Source organism: Phalacrocorax aristotelis, chromosome 16 (assembly GCF_949628215.1).
Source record: "Phalacrocorax aristotelis chromosome 16, bGulAri2.1, whole genome shotgun sequence".
Taxonomy (NCBI): Eukaryota; Metazoa; Chordata; class Aves; order Suliformes; family Phalacrocoracidae; genus Phalacrocorax; species Phalacrocorax aristotelis.
Genome location: NC_134291.1, coordinates 12,525,349 through 12,538,632, shown reverse-complemented (window position 1 = coordinate 12,538,632; position 13,284 = coordinate 12,525,349). Strand labels below are relative to the sequence as shown.

Here is a 13,284-nt window from a genome sequence, read left to right as displayed (position 1 = left end):
AGAAGTAATACTAAAGGACTACCTACATATTAAACATTTAAAGTGAAACAAAGGAGTGTTTGCTGTTTCATAGAAGCCTTATGCATAATTTAATGGATGCTAGCTGGTACGGCACAGCTGTAAATCTTGAATTCATGCCCAGGGTGAGCCCTGAACTTGGAAAGCAACTAAAGCATATGCTGAAGCTCAGTATTTAGTATTAAGAATATATCTCTTCCTATAGGAAACAGCTTCCCTCCCTGAGATCTGACAACAGAATTAGCTTTGACGTGTAACGGCACTGTTACTGTACTCTATTAGTAGGACATCTGCAATGCTTCATTGCGGTGTGGCCACTTAATTGATTTCTCAGTAAAAGCAGCGGTTTAACATTTGGGCTGGCTGTCGGCAGGATCTTTTTTGGCTTCATACTAACCTTCATACGGCATCTGAAATGTCTGTGGTGAGATGTGCGTGATGTGCAGAGTGACCTTTGCACCTGCTCTGTGACCACGCGTGGCACACTCTGAGGACCTTAAACTCCAGTGTCTACAGGTAGTGCAAAGCGAGGAGGAAAACAGAAGAAAGCAAAACATGCAGTGGGCCCCACACTTTTCAGTACATTGGACACTTGCATAAGAAAGGACAATTTTGGTGCTATTGAGAATTCTTCTTTTTGTCTTTCTCAAATTCAGCTCTTGGACCTGTCTAGTAGATCTAGAAGGCTTGAACATGCGGCATTTATGGAGACCTGGTGTCAAAGCACTGCTAAGAATCATTGAGGTGGTTGAAGCTAATTACCCTGAGACTTTGGGTCGTCTTCTAATCCTAAGAGCACCTCGAGTATTCCCAGTTCTTTGGACGCTGGTACGTTTGTAAATTCAAGTCAGCTCTTTCAGTACACTGCTACACACTTGTAGTTTGTTACAGCACTGTAGAAATCTGGCTTTATAAGCAGGGAACATTACCACTTGGAAACATCTCTTTTATAGGATTCCTGGAATGGATTTAAAAACACTACCTAAGAATTTGCTTACATAGTTAGTTAGTTTAGCTTATTTATAGTGTGAGCTTTGCATAACAAGGGTGGTAACGCTTAATGCGATCAGATTCCTTCAGAATTGACTCAAGAAAAAGGTGGGAGCCTAATCTACTCTGTTTTTCTTTGTAGGTTAGTCCGTTCATTGATGACAACACTAGAAAGAAATTCCTTATTTATGCTGGAAATGACTACCAGGGTCCTGGGGGACTGCTGGATTACATCGATAAAGAAATTATCCCTGATTTTCTTGGTGGAGAGTGCATGGTATGAATATAAACCAGTGCATATAACAACTTACTTGTGGGGTTTTTATCCCCCCGCTCCTCTAAACAAAGAAGCCTAGAGCACAGAATGACTCTTAATGTAGTTTGGAGCCACGAGCTATGATGTGGGGTTCCAGGCTTAGTGCTTTCTTCCAGATCCACTTCAAAAAGAGAAGTACAATACTTCTTTACAATGAATATTAAATAACTTGTCAAAGTAGTGAGGCGTGGTTAAAAGCCGTAGTCTCTGTTACTTGTTAGGCTCCAGCAGACGTGGTAGCGCAGCACTGGGCAAGAGCTGTCGCCATCAGCTGATCAGAAGAGCCTGTGTCACCTAAAGGAAGTGACACCACAGGGAGCCCAAGGAAATACGTGGCACATCTGCTAGCAGGGCTTAACAAGCAGCCAGGTCTCCTAGTGCAATATGCACACTGACCACAGCAAACCGAAAAAAATGGTTTTACTGCAGGATACTGTAATTTCCCAGTTCCTTGTTGTGTGCCTTAAGAGCTGTTTTCAGCCTAGTCTACGGGTGTTGTTAAGAGTCTCTCGTTTTAGCACCTCAGTGATGCTGTAAGGTTTGTTTTCTCTGTAATGTTTTTGGCGACATGGGCTCACTGGTGTGGCTGAGGTGTAGTGTAACTCTGGCATTTTCTGGAGCCTCCATCACAGTAACACTTAGATGATTTTTTTCCTGAACTCAGCTGTGTTAAAACAGAATTTCAGGCTTGCTTTTTAAGGCCCTGTACTCTTTCTAGATTAATTTCTGTACCATTCTTGAAAATTCTTCTAGGTCTGTTCAAATACAGTCTCAAATTACAATGAAGTACTGTTGGATGTGTTGGAGTGGAGCGTGTGTTTATCTTCAGTGGGCTGCTTTTTGCTGCAGCAGTAGCTTTCAGTGGAGTTTGTGCTGTCTAATTTAGAGTTTGAGAAGCTGGCAAAATTCACTGCTTAAGCAAAAGTCAGCATTACCAGAAAGCATGTTGCTACAATACTTCCTGCCGGTCACTGACAATAATAGAGCCTCTTCTTCTGGTTATTTGAACAAAAATGACTTCTCAAAGATCCTTTCAATTCTCTGTTGTAATTCAGTTACCAAACACTTCTGCTGCCCCAAATGCTTCTATCTGACCAGGAATAGGTTCTGTAGCTGTCTAACTTCACTCCTAGAGACTTCTTAAAAAAGAAGATTGCTTAGGGAAGTTGTGTAATCGGCTCCAGTGCTGAGCTGTCAAGACAATTGTAACTTCAAAACTGTTACCTTCCTGACTGCAATATCCTGCACCTGTTTGGAAACTTACTGTAACTCCCCACCATTCTTTGTCCTTAAATTTAGCTACCCCAATTCTTCCAGGTCTCCAGGCTGTATTTTTTAGACTGAGTTGCTATTGCCACTTTTCATTGGGATTCTTAAATGGCTCACGTCTTTCTTCATTATAGGGCAGTATGAGTGATAACTACGGCATTTACAGTCATTTTCTGTGGTGGTGGCTGCTGTGTATAGACAAGATCTGTTCCCCTGGTGTCTAGTTCTGCAAGCTCACCTAAACTAGATCACTGTAAAAAAAAAAAATGTATGTATGAAGTACAAGCTATAAAACTACTTCCAAGCTCTGTTGATATCTCATTCTTCAGAGTACTTGCTGATGTGAGGTTTTGTGTCTGAAGCTGGCAGCCAGAGAGCATGACAGGGCGTGCATGTACAGAGGGGACACTTTTTAAATGCTGTTTATGCTTTCAGTGTGAAGTCCCAGAGGGTGGGCTGGTTCCCAAGTCCCTCTACCGGACAGCGGAAGAGTTGGAAAATGAAGACATAAAGCTCTGGACTGAAACAATCTACCAGTCTGCGAGTGTCTTCAAAGGAGCGCCGCATGAGGTATGGTTGCAGCCTACCCTTCTCTTCTTTAGTCTCAATCCTCAGCTCTGGACTCTTTCTTGAACTGAAAATGGTTTAGAGCTTATTTAGTTTCCGTGCTTCCGCCTTGGTCTTCTGCAGTTTTGGTGCATAATTATGCTTTAGTGGCCCAAGCTTTTGACCATTCCTGGTATCATCTTGTTGCCATTTTGAGAATATCACTGGTTTTCATTCTGTTCAAAGGTGTAGCCTTCTAAGCAAAGGCAAATTATATTCTCAGAAGCTGCTCGAGAACTTCTGAAAGTTGTGTTAAAATCAGGCTACTCCATCAGGAGAGAACTTGTATCTACACTGCCTTTTTAATAGTCTAAGCCCAGCAACAAAAAGCTCTGTTCTTTTCTGGTAGGAGTGTGTCTTTACTGAGCAAGTTGCTATTGTCTAATATGACTTTTCTGTCTCAGGTTCTCATTCAGATTGTGGATGCCTCATCTGTGATCACGTGGGATTTCGACGTGTGCAAGGGCGACATTGTTTTTAACATCTTTCATTCCAAAAGAGCCCCACAGCCTCCTAAAAAGGACTCTCTGGGAGCTCATAGTATTACATCTCCTGGTGGGAACAACGTCCAGTTGATAGACAAAGTCTGGCAGCTGGGGCGTGATTACAGTATGGTGGAGTCTCCTCTTATCTGCAAAGAAGGGGAAAGCGTGCAGGTAAGAGCGCCTAATCCTTGTGCGGGAGCAGGTGGAAGCTGGCTCCAAAACTAGATGTTCTAATTCACAATTATTATTGATGACTGAGCGATGATTCAGCTCCGGACTGTCTGCCTGCTTTTGGCTGACATTTCAGCTTACGCTCCTCGCTGCATGCCGCAGGGAGCACGGGTAGTAATTAGACGGGATGTGCTGCGAGGGGAGGTTGCATCAGGCTGATAGTGATTGAGATCGATCAGCAAGGAATGTAGGGAAGCCACCTAGAACGTAGTACGCATCCAGAGAGTAGCAAGACATGCTTTGAGGTGTAATTTTGACCGTTATTTTCTGAAGCACATGGTCTGCGTTTGACGAATATAATAGCGTCTTACCTCAGGAATGAGAGAAGTCTGGAAATTAAGACTGAGCTTCTGTGTGTTTGTCCCTGTAACAGCCACCTTAAGGAGCTCCTCTGGCCAAGATTCTTGAGGGGGTTTTTTATGGCATTTGCAACCTATCCTTTAGTTACCAAGTCTGATATTTCATGCAGCATGTTTATAATCACTTTCTGCCACTGCTATTCCTTTTGACTTGAAATCAGAGTTAAACAGCCTTTGAAAAGGAGCTCCTTAAGTCATCTAATCGGAAGCTTTAAACTGGAAATCTGGGCAGTGACCTGCTGAACTGCACTTTCTCTCTGTGAGCCAGGAGCCTTGACTGCTCTTTCCAGTCTCAAAGGACAGCTGTTAATGAAGATAAACGGTGGAAAAAATGGATATTGTTTCTAAACAAGAACTTCGTCCTTTCAGGATATTTAAATTCTAACCCCTTGACACTGTCAAAAAGCAGGAGGATCCGCTGGCGTTATATCATAACTTCTATACGCATGCTGCGTGGGGAGAGTTGACTGGCACTGCCAGCTGGCTGAGGGGCTGAAATATTGGCATTGGGAAAAAATTCTGGGCACATAGGCAGTTCTTCTAAGCTTGGAAAAGAAACTTCAAGGCTACAAATCTTTGTGTTAACAAAGTTAATTTTTAATTTTTTCTCTGGCTGCTTCCAGGGATCGCACGTCACCAGGTGGCCTGGCTTCTATATTCTCCAGTGGAAATTTCATAGCATGCCCGCCTGTGCCACAACCAACCTGCCTCGTGTGGATGATGTGCTAGCATCTCTGCAGGTCTCCTCTCACAAGTGTAAAGTGATGTACTACACAGAAGTAATAGGATCTGAAGATTTCAGGTATGTCTGGCCACGGTTCATAAAGGTCAGCCAATGTCAAACCTTTCTGATACTTAAATGATCAAGCCAGTGTCAAGTTCACTTAAATACAAGTAAATGGTGAGGACTTGGGTTTTCTTAGGCCTCAAAAATAAAAATTCACTAAGTACTGGCACTGGGGGCAACTAATCTATAGAAGTGGTTAATTAGTTATCTCGTTGTAATTATCACTGGTCACTTTGCTCCGCTTTGAAAGCGGTGTGGGAATTGTTGGACTTGGCAGGTTGTGATGTAGAAGTGGGTGCGACTCAGAATGGAGCTGAGTCAGTTCGCTTGCCTGCCAGTTGATGTACTTGACTGAAACTAGTTCTCAGCCTCTTTGAACAGCATCTGTTTTTTGCAAGAGGGTGTATGGTATCCCCATTATCTATGTGGTGAGGCAGAAAAGCTTTTGAGTATCTGTACCAAAACCATTACTTGCTTTTTATTTGGTGTGCAAACAAATACAATATAGATGCGTAGCGGAAATCAAAATTTTCGTGTGTTCTGAAGCTTAAAACTATTTTTTTCTTTTTTGCAGGGGATCTATGACCAGCCTTGAATCAAGCCACAGTGGATTCTCCCAGCTCAGTGCTGCCACCACCTCTTCTAGCCAGTCCCATTCCAGCTCCATGATTTCCAGGTAGTGCCACAACAGATGAAAAGCAAATGGATGAGATGGCTGGACCCTCACCTGTGGCAGCTGACTGCAATACAGCATATTCAACTGGCAATTGCGCAAAAAAAACCCCACCCCACAAAAGCCTTTTATAGATAGTCAAGTAGCTGTTTGAATTTTAAACTTAGTGGTTTTGGTCCTTGTTAGATCCAACAGCTTGTCTCTTAACTTTAACCCTTTTTCCTAACTCAGCCATAAATATTTTTGCAAGTGTGCTTGCACAATTCCTAACTCTGAACACAAGGGCTCTCACTGAAATGAAAAATAACTAGTGCATCAGTTAAGAATAATTTTTTTTAACTGTGTAAATGTTAAAAAGCAAAAAAGAGAAAAACCCTACCAAAAATACTCCATAGTGCATTAGAGATCAACTGCAAGTCTCCTGTCAGGACATTCCTTGCCATCTTAAGAAACCCCGTGATCTTCCAGTGCTGCAAACTCTTCTCCCATTGCCGCTAAGTGATGTCCGAGACAAAGAGAAGCAGTTGCTGGATACTTGACTTTGTGAGTCCATTTTTTTCAAAGCATGCCCACAGAGCTGTGGCCAGGCTGTAAACACTAATACCTTTTGTATGAGCACATTTTTGGGGAATTTGATCTCTGGGGCTTGATGGGTTAAAGCAATTCGTTCTTTCCTTGAAGCTGTGCCTGAAGCACCGTGCAGAGAGAGGCAGAGAGCAGGCTCTCCCTCACTGTGTCACGCTGGGCTGATCCAGAATTGGTCTGAGGATTTGTTCCCAGCTCTGTGCTGGAGCTTCACTTCCTTAGTACACTCCACGTGAATTGGTTTTACTGATACTCTCTTCTTATCAGGAATTCATGCAGAGCTTAAGCTTGCTTCTTAAATCAGTCTGAAGGAGGTATGGCTTACATCCTTCCTGTGCACTTTTCAATCTCTTTCCTCCTATCCTTCCCTGTCTATGTCAGAAATAGAGCACTTTGTTCTGAGCAAGGGCAGGGAGCGTGGGGATCTTCACTCTAAGTGATACAGTAGAAGACGCTCTAAGCAGTGCCTGCTCGACCACTGTCACCATTGCTACTGCCTGGGGTGAATTGCCACTTTGGATTTTGTCCCTCTTCTACCCAGCCCCAAGCGTTCCTGCTTGAACTCTTGTTGTTAAAGGCTGTTCAGGTATTCTCCCACGCCAAGCCCTTTCTCCCACGCGCAGCAGAAGGCACAGAAGACTGAAGTGCTGAGCAAAGGGCTCTCAGCAGACAACTACAGACCACTCCTGGCAGTGGAGCAGAGCAATATTCAGTCTGAAATGCAGCAGGATTTGCACAGTTAGACCCTGCTGGTCTTCCCTCACCCCCTTAGAGCTAAACTATCCGGGCAAAAAGGAGCTACTGTGCTGGCTGCAGTCCCTACTAGAAAGCTGGATAGGCTCTAAAGTCTTGGGGAGGCAGCACTGTTGCGGGCAGGTACTAGAGCAGCTCGCCAGAGGTATTGCGTTTTCAGAGCAGAACTCACTTAAGATATGTGATGCCCTGCCTGAGGAAAGCTGGTTCTGAACTCCGTATAAATCTTTTTTTATGACTGCAAAGCTTCCGAGCGGCAGGTTACTGACCGCTAACCAGCAGCACCTCTTCTGTGGAGATTTGGGCAGGCAGGCGGAGCTGATGAAGTATTTTAGTAACAGATTTAGAGGAGCCCAGAGGCCTGTCTCCTTAAACCGAACCAAACTGCTCTATTTTGTCTTTTTTGGACTTAGAAATTGAAGACGGAGGTCAGACTGTTACTTAGGCTGCCGAGTGCGCTGTTGTGCAAGGTGGGCCGCCGCTGGGGTGCCGGGCAGCTCCCCAGCCACACGCGGTGGCTCTCGGGCCGATGGTACAAGCTGCCTGCCTGGAGGTGCTTGATTCCTGACGTGCAGGAACCCGTAGTCGGAGGCGCAGGGGAGCTAGTGCAGCAGGAGGCACAGTGAGGTGAACTTCACACTCATGGCTCTTTGCAAACGCCACCTCCCGTTTACCAGGCTGTAAGGGTTGAAGATGGTCCCCTTTCTCTCTCTCTCTCTCTCTCTCAGATGGCGATTTTGCTGACAACTGTAAAGAAACTGCTTCATTCAACACTCCACATCTGTCCAGAGGTGTCTGGCTTTGTAGACTTTTTTGAGTTGCAGTCACTTTCCAAGTCTGAAGATCTAGATTTTGTTTTTCACTTGAGCTGGCTCAAAAGTGGCACTTTGGGTTTTTCCTGCTGTTAACCGTAACACATCTTTTAGAGCTCAAAGCACATGACAGCACAAACAGCTGGGGAGATGAAATTCCACAACAATAGTTAATCCTCCTCTAAGCAGCGTGCTGTGGCAATATGACTTGATCACTACAGTCTGACTCATTAATTTCCCAGGCCCTGGTCTTTCTTTGTGTGATACTATCGCTCTTCCTTCTCTCAGCCAATGACTCCCCTGTTGCCTTTTTTCCTGCTATCAGTGTCCTCTGCACCTTCCTGTCCCTACTCATGAACTGCATATCAAATTCTGTAAATGTTTTGTATACATAATACCTCATAATTGGTAATAAATACAGATAGTCTTTAAAAGATTTTTTTATTGTTATCAATAAATGTGAACTGTTTGGAAAAAAGTGTCAGCCTCTTTATTTCATTCACCTGATTTAAAGCTTCCAGGTTATTTCATGTGCTGAGGCTGAGCCTGCCGGAGCTGCTCCGCAGCGGTGCCGTTATGGGGGACGCAGGAGGCGCTTCAGCTCTGCCCCGCAGGAAAGTCTCAGCAAAGCAGCCTGTCTTGGGGAGCAGAAACCGGAGCAGGTACAAGGAGTGAGGAAGTGTGGTTTTAGAAGGGAAATGGCCTCTGCCGGGCCCTTCCCTGTTACAAAAATCCTACCTTCCCCACAGTACACGTACATGGGGGTTTTTTTAGTAGTCTGTGAATATACAAAAGGAACAAACTACTGGGCTGAAAAAGTCTGCAGGGAGCCCTAAAGAGAAAATCGTTGCCATTTTGGTTTAGATGATGACTTTATACTCTTTTATCACGGTTTGAAGGGGAGCTTCAACCTCAGCAGTTCAGCTGCTGGCAGCAGCATCCCTTGTGGGGTGTGTTACATGTATTATCTGAAAGGCTTGCTCTGGCAAGCCTAGCGCAGCATGGCTACTGACGTGGCTCTCACTGGCCCTGGCGCAGGCTGAAACACATCTGGCCACCTCAGCGAGCAAGTGCCATAACTTTTCTTTGTCCCGGGGCGCAGCGCAGGCTTGGCGAGGGGGGACGCCTTGTTGAAGGGGCTCTGTGTTGTTTGGTGGGTGCAGCTGCTGCGAGGGTTGGGGGTTTAAAGCTAAAGTTTAATAATGTAAAGGTACGGTAATTTCTCCTCGTTCGTGAATAAGCACGGTGACCTACAGAGCTGCCCGTTCGGCGGTCCGACACTGCCCGCATCCAGGCGTGAGCCAGCTCCTCAGCTGCCCCCGCCGCCTTGGGTGGGAGGCTGAAACAATGCTTCTGGGGAATTAAGGGGTGTTTTATTAGAAGTAGAGAAAGCTTTAGCTATTTTTTAAATGGAAACCAATAAATGTCAGGCTGTGGTTTTTTCCAACCCCTGGAGTTGGAGCAGTGGCTCAAACATACATTCATGGCTGGTCTTTCAGATTTTATCCAAGCTGTAAAGTTTCTAAAATGAGAATCTTTAACCACGGTCGTGGAGGCCAGTCAGCAAGACCAGATGGCTGCCTGACCTACTTCAAGTTTTAACATGTGGCCAATAGTTTTATGCCAGTGCTTAATTATAATGGACTTGCTTACTGCTGCTCTGGACGTTATTAAATATGAAAGCCCTTGAAAAGACATCGGGTGGCTTTTGCCATTCAGCTGTGCTGTGCCCGGGGAGGCACGGGGAAAGCCACCTTTCCCAGCCAGCGCTCCCCTCTTGCAATGGCAGATAAACCTGAAAGCCTCAGACTTCACTTGAGCTGGTAACAGTGTGGGCAGGGGCTGCTCTGCCGTGCGGCTCCCCTTGGGAAAACATTAATCTGGTTGAACCGTGCATTTTGGTTTGGGGGGTTTTTTGGGTGGATTTTTTTTTTTTTGGAGACAAAGCAAAATTCCTGGGAGGCATTTCACCTGCCCTTTTCCACCGGCCTCCTGTGCCAGCCTTCCCTGCTCCCTGCAATGCTGAGGGCTCTGCGTCCCCTGCGGGAGCAGCCAGCACCACTTGCGCTCCCCATCGCTTCGCAGGCCAGGCCGACCCCGGTGCTCGGTTTGGCAGACACAGCAAAGGTGGAACAGAGACTTCTGCGGGCCCTGCTAGCGGCAGAGCGCGCGGGATGCGCGCAGCACCCTTGGCTCCGTGTGGGTGCTGGGCTGTGTACGCTGCGCGGTGCCGGCAGCGATGCACCACGGTGCGAGGCCAGAAAGCTGCTTCCCGGGGCAGGGGCTGCTTACTCCCTCCAGGAGAGAAAAATCCTCAGATGGAAGGGCGAGGCTTTGGCTGTCTTTCAAGAGTCATTAACATCCAGCACAATCCAGGCTCTAAGAAGGAAAATTTTGCATCTCCCTTTTTTTGGAAAGGGGAGGAGAGAACTTACCTTATTTTGCTAACTCATATTGTTGTGAGGAGTTTGGACGCTGGGAAGTAAAACGTCAGGATTTTCTAGCTTTTTGGTTTTCTTTTATTCCCTCCCCTGTGGCCAGTGCTGAACTCATCCCGCTCCGTGCCTCGGCCCCTCGGGGTGCTCGGCAGCCCGAGGGGAGCAGGGAGGGGACCCCGGTTCTGTGGCTGGTGCCAGGACTGATTCATCCCTTTCCCCTGTGCCCACGGGGGCTGCGGAACCAGGGGCTGACACTGGCCCCCTTCACAGACCAGGGGAGTCCCAAGGACGCTGCCCTGGTGCCAGCACTCATCCCTGGCGGGGGGCACAGCCGAGCCTCCCCAACCCTCCTCCTGGCCTAATAAACAATCAACTGAAAAAAAAAAACCTCAGGCTTTTCTCAGTGCCGACGGAGCCTCTCTTTGCTGCCGTGGGTGACCTGAACGGGGCAGCTCCCCCGGGATGGGCAGCCCACGGGGACCCCTGGCTCCCAAACCCCCCCCGGTAGGTCGGGCTTGGGCTGCCGCTGTGAGCCAGCACTGCCCCACACCTGAGGGCTGTGCTTGAAATTGTTTTGAAAAAAGGGGAAAAAGAAAAGGAAAAGGGAAAAAGCACTTAATGTGCTACTTGCACGTCATCCTGCACTACCCAGCACCAAACGTGTACAGGACAGCCCCAGCCACCAGCTATTTCACCCTCCCGCCCTTGGTTTACACGCACCTGCCTTGCCTAATCGCACCTTGTGCAGGCAGGCTGCAGCTGGCAGCCCCAGCCAGCCTGCTCGAGAGCCAGCGCGGTGGTGCCCGGGCGCCCGCCCCTCGAACCCCCGCTGGGGTGACCAGCCCCCCGGCGGCCGCCCGCGGGGCGAGCAGGGGGAGGCCGGCCGAGCTCTGCCAGGCGCGGTGCTCAGCCGGGCCGGGGGGAGCCCAGCTTTGCAGGCAGCCTCTGAACCCCCCAAACACGCCGTCTGGCACCACGGGCACGACGGGGGGGCACCCGCCGGGGGGGGTGGGTTACGGCAAAAACCCAACCAGCCCGAGCCCGGCACAGAAAACCCACGAACCGGGGCCAAAGGGCTGGGGGAGAAACCCCCGAGTGGGGCAGCGGGCCGGGGGGCTGGGGCTGTGCTGCTGTCCCGGGGACAGGGCACGAAACTGGGGTGTCGGCAGCAGAGCCAGGCGCTGGTGGAAACCCCACTAGGTGGTGCCAGCAGCCCACGCACGGCCACGGCCACCCGGCTCCGCATGTGTCCCCTCCGGCCCCCGCCGCCCCACCAGCACCCCGAGGCACCGGCCCATGCTGGGAGCCCACAACAGGGCAGGCGTCCCCCGCGTAGCCCCTCCAGCGAAGGGGGTGTTTTGCCTCCCCGGTGCCCAGACCCCCGGGGCAGCTGGGCTGGGCCATCGCCCTGACCCTCGCCCTGCGCGAGCCCCAAACTGCCTGGCCCGTGATGAGAGGATGCTCCGCCGTCTGTCAAGCATCAGCCTGTCTTGTGGTTTGCTCTCCTGCTGCGAGGGCTTTTCCACAACAGTCATCATTTCATGAAAATACTGAGAAAGTTTATTACCATTGGAGAAAACCCTTGAGGAGCTGGTGGCAGAAATCCTGCAGAAGTGAAAAAATATTCTGCTCTGGCCCAGTAAGAATTAGCCCATGAGCTGCAGTGAGCTGTAACCAAACATTTATGTTTAATTATGCGCAGGACTCCACCAGGGAACCAGAGATGGCAAAAGGAGGAACAGCTCAGTGAAAAAGATGGGAACTGAAAATACAACATTGCTCCTCACAAGAGTGCCAGAAAGCGACCCGGGTGAGTATCGGCCAGGGCCACTGCACGGTGTTGGTAGTCAAACGTCACGTCCCTCTTGGCCCATGGCACTGCAGGTGTGGGCATCGCTTCAGGTCCCACCCTGGCCCTTCGGGGACACAGGTAGGAGCTGGGCAGGGAGGAGGGTCCCTGGCAGAAGCCATCGTAGACCCTCCATGGCCCTCCAGGCCCACCCGCTCTGTCTCCAGCAGCGGTCACAAGCTGAAAAGGTCAAGAGCAAGGTAAATGCATAAAAATCCCTCCTCTGAGCCTGTCCGTGCTTGTGTGCATTCACACCGCAACGTGTCCCCCACCGCAGGGCGCTGGGCCCCTGCCCTCCCTCCCGGGGCACCCCTCGACCGCTCCGTCCATTGCTTGCCCCGCCATCCTCCACAGCTCCTCCAAAGGGCTGGATTTTGGAAATCAGAGTTTGGCATAAACAGGGAAATCCAGGCTTTTGCCCCTTCCCATGGCAAAGAAAGCACAGAGAGAGATAAATTCCTGAAGGCGTGAATAAATAAATACCAGGAAGCCTGGGTACAACTGCATTTGACTAAGGCAGCCGAGGGGCAGGAGACGCCGCCGGCAGGGTTCTCTTTGGCATGTGCATTTTGATAGTCCCTGTAATAACACAACTCTGTGGTCCTTGTCCCTCCTTGTCCTTGGGCTGCTGCAGGCGCTGGGGCTGATCAGAAAAAGGGCAGTTGGCAGGAGGTAAGAAAGAGGAGGGTCAGGCAGGGGAAAGCCGGGTCCCAGCGCACCCCCTTTTTAAGCGTTAAAATAAATGCCTGTACAGACGTCCCAGGTACAGGGCTGCCAGGATCAGCCGTGAAGAGGTTAATCAGCACTCTTTCCAGTAAATGCATTTCCATGCTTCATAAACAGCAAGCAAAGCTGTTTAGCCAAGGCCAACGCATGCTGGTTGCGAGTGCCTCGGCCGGTGATGCGCAATTAGCAGCAGTAAAGCAGCCCCTGACCGGGGCCGGGTCTCTGGTTATTGTCAGCCCTGCGGCAGGAGCAGGCACTGCTGGCCGGTCGGATGTGCTTGTGTCCGCGCTCGTGCAAGACCAGGGCAGGCAGCAACCCGTGTCCTGGTTTGAAATGGATGGATTCAGCCCAGACTTAGCCAAAAAGGCACCCAACCACCCCGTCCCA

At 49.1% G+C, this 13,284-nt stretch overlaps 1 protein-coding gene across 1 annotated transcript in view; it reads left to right on the top strand.

Annotated features, from left to right (window-relative positions):
* Positions 1-8,362, top strand: part of SEC14L1 (SEC14 like lipid binding 1) — a 44,197-nt gene extending 35,835 nt beyond the window's left edge. Inside the window, exons 11-16 of the mRNA XM_075111541.1 lie at positions 675-846; positions 1,151-1,285; positions 3,029-3,163; positions 3,604-3,855; positions 4,898-5,076; positions 5,636-8,362. Coding sequence (XP_074967642.1) covers positions 675-846; positions 1,151-1,285; positions 3,029-3,163; positions 3,604-3,855; positions 4,898-5,076; positions 5,636-5,741 — 979 coding nt within the window. The 3' untranslated portion in view covers positions 5,742-8,362. The remainder of the gene's footprint in view (positions 1-674; positions 847-1,150; positions 1,286-3,028; positions 3,164-3,603; positions 3,856-4,897; positions 5,077-5,635) is intronic.
* Positions 8,363-13,284: the final 4,922 nt, after the last annotated feature.